The sequence below is a fragment of the Lepidothrix coronata genome, unplaced genomic scaffold (genome assembly GCF_001604755.1).
Source record: "Lepidothrix coronata isolate B3197 unplaced genomic scaffold, Lepidothrix_coronata-1.0 Scaffold107, whole genome shotgun sequence".
Lineage (NCBI taxonomy): Eukaryota > Metazoa > Chordata > Aves > Passeriformes > Pipridae > Lepidothrix > Lepidothrix coronata.
This window is the reverse complement of record NW_016690287.1, coordinates 4,759,477-4,763,133: the sequence shown is the minus strand read 5'-3', so window position 1 is coordinate 4,763,133 and position 3,657 is coordinate 4,759,477. Positions and strand designations below refer to the sequence as shown.

The 3,657-nt window shown below is 50.9% G+C and overlaps 1 protein-coding gene across 1 annotated transcript in view; it reads left to right on the top strand.

Annotated features, from left to right (window-relative positions):
* Positions 1-1,036, top strand: part of LOC108501730 (pistil-specific extensin-like protein) — a gene marked incomplete at its 5' end in the record, with an annotated part of 7,472 nt that extends 6,436 nt beyond the window's left edge. Inside the window, 2 exons of the mRNA XM_017823920.1 lie at positions 98-166; positions 868-1,036. Of these exons, the coding sequence (XP_017679409.1) occupies positions 98-166; positions 868-1,036 (238 nt within the window). The remainder of the gene's footprint in view (positions 1-97; positions 167-867) is intronic.
* Positions 1,037-3,657: the final 2,621 nt, after the last annotated feature.

Sequence of the window (3,657 nt, the reverse complement as noted above, 5' to 3'; positions counted from 1 at the left end):
CCACAGAGTGCCCAGGCTGCTCCACCAACTGCACCTGAAAGCCAATGCTCACAGGCTTTCTTTCCTGGGGATAAGGGCTGTTTTTCCCTTTTTTCAGCCCTGCGCTTCAAGTGCCTGTCTCACCTGCCCAAAATGGAAGAGAATTGAAGATTCGTCCAGACAAAAGGTGCCACACAAGAAAGCTCTTCCTGCCCACAGAGTGCCCAGGCTGCTCCACCAACTGCACCTGAAAGCCAAAGCTCACAGGCTTTCTTTCCTAGGGATAAGGGCTGTTTTTCCCTTTTTTCAGCCCTGCGCTTCAAGTGCCTGTCCTTCTTCCCCAAAATGGAAGAGAAATGAAGATTCCGCCCAGACAAAAGGTGCCACACAAGAAAGCTCTTGCTGCCCACACAGTGCCCAGGCTGACTTACCAACTGTACTAGAAAACCAAAGCTCACAGGCTTTCTTTCCTGGGGATAAGTGCTGCTGTTCCCTTTTTCAGCCGTGCACTTCAAGTGCCGGTCCCACCTCACAAAATGGAAGAAAAATGAAGATTCCTCCCAGTCAAAAGGTGCCACTAAAGAAAGCTCTTGCTGCCCACAGAGTGCCCAGGCTGTCCACCAACTGCACCTGAAAGCCAAAGCTCACAGGCTTTCTTTCCTGGGGATAAGGGCTATTTTTCCCAGTTTTTCTGCCCTGCGCTTCAAGTGCCTGTCTCACCTGCCCAAAATGGAAGAGAAATGAAGATTCCGCCCAGACAAAAGGTGCCAGACAAGAAAGCTCTTCCTGCCCACAGAGTGCCCAGTCTGCTCCACCAACTGCACCTGAAAGCCAAAGCTCACAGACTTTCTTTCCTGGGGATAAGGCTGCTTTTCCCTTTTTTTGCAGCCCTGCGCTTCAAGTACCGATCCCACCTCCCCATAATGGAAGAGAAATGAAGATTCCTCCAGACAAAAGGTGCCACACAATAAAGCTCTTACTGCCCACAGAGTGCCCAGGGTGCCCCAACAACTGTACTAGAAAGTCAAAGCTCACAGGTTTTCTTGCCTGGGTATAAGGGCTATTTTTCCCTTTTTTCAGCCCTGAGCTTCAGGTGTCTGTCTCAGCTTCTCAAAATGGAAGAGAAATGAGGATTCCTCCCAGACAAAAGGTGCCACACAAAAAAGCTCTTGCTGCCCACACAGAGTACCCAGGCTGACTTACCAACTGTACTAGAAAGCCAAAGCTCACAGGCTTTCTTTCCTGGGGGATGAGGCTGCTTTTCCCCTTTTCAGCCCTGTGCTTCAAGTACCAGTCCCACCTCCCCAAAATGGAAGAGAAATGAAGATTCCTCCAGACAAAAGGTGCCACACAAGAAAGCTCTTCCTGCCCACAGAGTGCCCAGGCTGCCCCAACAACTGCACCTGAAAGCCAAAGCTCAGAGGCTTTCTGTTGTGGGTGAAAGGGCTGCTGTTCACTTTTTTCAGCCCTGCGCTTCAAGTGCCTGTCTCACTTCTCCAAAATGGAAAAGAAATGAAGATTCCTCCAGACAAAAGGTGCTACCACAGAAAACTCTTGTTGGATGTGGAATGCCCAGGCTGGCTGGCGGATTTTACCGGAAAGCCAAAGCTTCCAGGATTTCTATGTGGGAAATAAGGGCTGATTTTGCCTTTTTTCAGCCCTGTGATTAAACTGCCGGCTCACTGCTGAAATTCCATAGGAATGAAGATTTCTCTCAGTTAAAAGGTGCCTGGACAGAAAAGTCTTGCTGCCCACAGAGTGCCCAGACTGGCTCACCAACTGCACCAAAAAGCCAAGGATTCCAGGCTTTTTGTGCTCCGAGTAAGGACTGTTGTTTGCTATTTGCAGTTCTGTGCTCAAACTGACAGCCCAACTTACAAAATTGCAAACAGACAAAGATTCCTCCCAGACCAAGGTGCCAGGATAGAAAGCTGTTGCTGCCCACCTAGTGCTCAGGCTGGCCCACAACTTGCACCTCAAAGCTAAAGGTTCCATGCTTTCTTTGCTGAGGATAAAGGCTGTTGTTTGCTTTTTTCAGCCCTGTGCTGCATCTGCCATCCCAACTGCCAAAATTGCATAAGGTCGAAGATTACTCCCAAGAACAACGGTGCCCTCCCAGAAAGCTCTTGTGGTCCATGTAGTGCTGAGAGTTGTGCACCAACTGCACACCAGAGATGGAGGGTCAGGGCTTTCTTTTCCTGAGTGGAAGGGCAATCATTAGGGTTATAGTTAGGGTTAGGGTTAGGTTTAGGGTTAGAGTTTTGAATTCGGTTAAGTTTAGGGTTAGGTTTAGNAGTCCAAGGCCTCAATCGCCTGCTCTTGACACAGAGAAGAAAACAGCTTGCAGCAGACCTTGGGAAATGAGCACTGGCGGCCAGCAAGTGTAGATCAGAGCCAGTGCAAGGACACGTGTCTCTCCAGTGAGCAGAATGGGAGACCAGGTGAGAAACAGCTTGCTGCAATTGCTTCACCCAGCCAAAGCAGCAAATCTGCCTGCAGATCAGAGAGGGGATCTGGGATGCCACCGGAAGCAGATCAAGGCCGCCCCTGAAGCAGCAAGTTAGGAGCTGTCAGCCACAGCAACAGCCTTTTGGGTCAAACAGCTGACTGCTCTTGCACAGCAGCTTCTGTTCTCGCATGACGCTGGTTGTGGCTTTCCTATTGCTTTGTAGAGAAGAAAGGTCCATCCTCCCAGAACATGCTCTACTCGGGCAAAGAGGGGATGGCAGAAAGCAAAAAAGTCATCAGCTTGTTTTAGGATAAAACCAAAAAGTGTCATGAAAAAGCGAATTGCTCGTCAGTGTTTTGAAAGGTAACTACTCCCTATGGGTGTGACTTAGAAAAGAGTAAGAAAGAGCAAAAGGTAAGAAAGAAGAGAAGGTAAGAGAAGCCAAAAGGAGAGACGACAACTTCAGGGAAAGCTTGTTCAGCTTGTTGGGAGAAGAACTCCAATCAGCTTTCTCCTGACTTTCAAAGCAGCAGGCGCCCGGCCCTCTCCTCTGTGTTCCTCCTCACCCTCTCTCCAGCACGCTGCCTCCCATCTGAGGACAACGACGACGTCTGCGCGCAGCAGGCAACGGGGGCTTGCCCAGCGGCTTCAGAGCAGGCAGATGGCCCAACAGCCTGCCGCCCCTTCCACTCAGCCCCCTCCGGCACCGCCGGCTGGGATCCCCCCACTCACAGGCCCAGCCCCGCATGGCCGCACTGCCCCAGCCCGAAGAAGGACTTCCCCCTCTCGTCCACACATCCCTCCCGCCCCAGGCAGCGCCCTTCTGCTTCGCCCCACCCAACGCACGCCGGCCCCGGCAACTAAAAGGCTTGGGTCTTCAGGAGGCTTTCTTGCCCCCAAATCAAGGACTACAGCCTGACGAAAAGAGCCACCAGCGCTGCTTGTGGATCGAACCAGTAGTTTTATTTCAAGAAAGGCATCTTGATATTCTGTTGTCCTTTAGCAGCGGCCCAGCCCCGCAAGACACGTCTTCCAAGAACTCCTCCTTTGAAAATGGAGGGCAGCAACACGCGAACATCGGGAGATCCTGAAAAACTAACTTCTGCTTCCAAGAAGGGAAGCCCCACTCTGTAGCACTAAATCTGATGAGAAACTTGTTTAAACATGTCTTAAAATGGCCTTTTGTGGTCTCTTTGCAAACACGTGTTTCTTCTTCCCAACACCCCCCA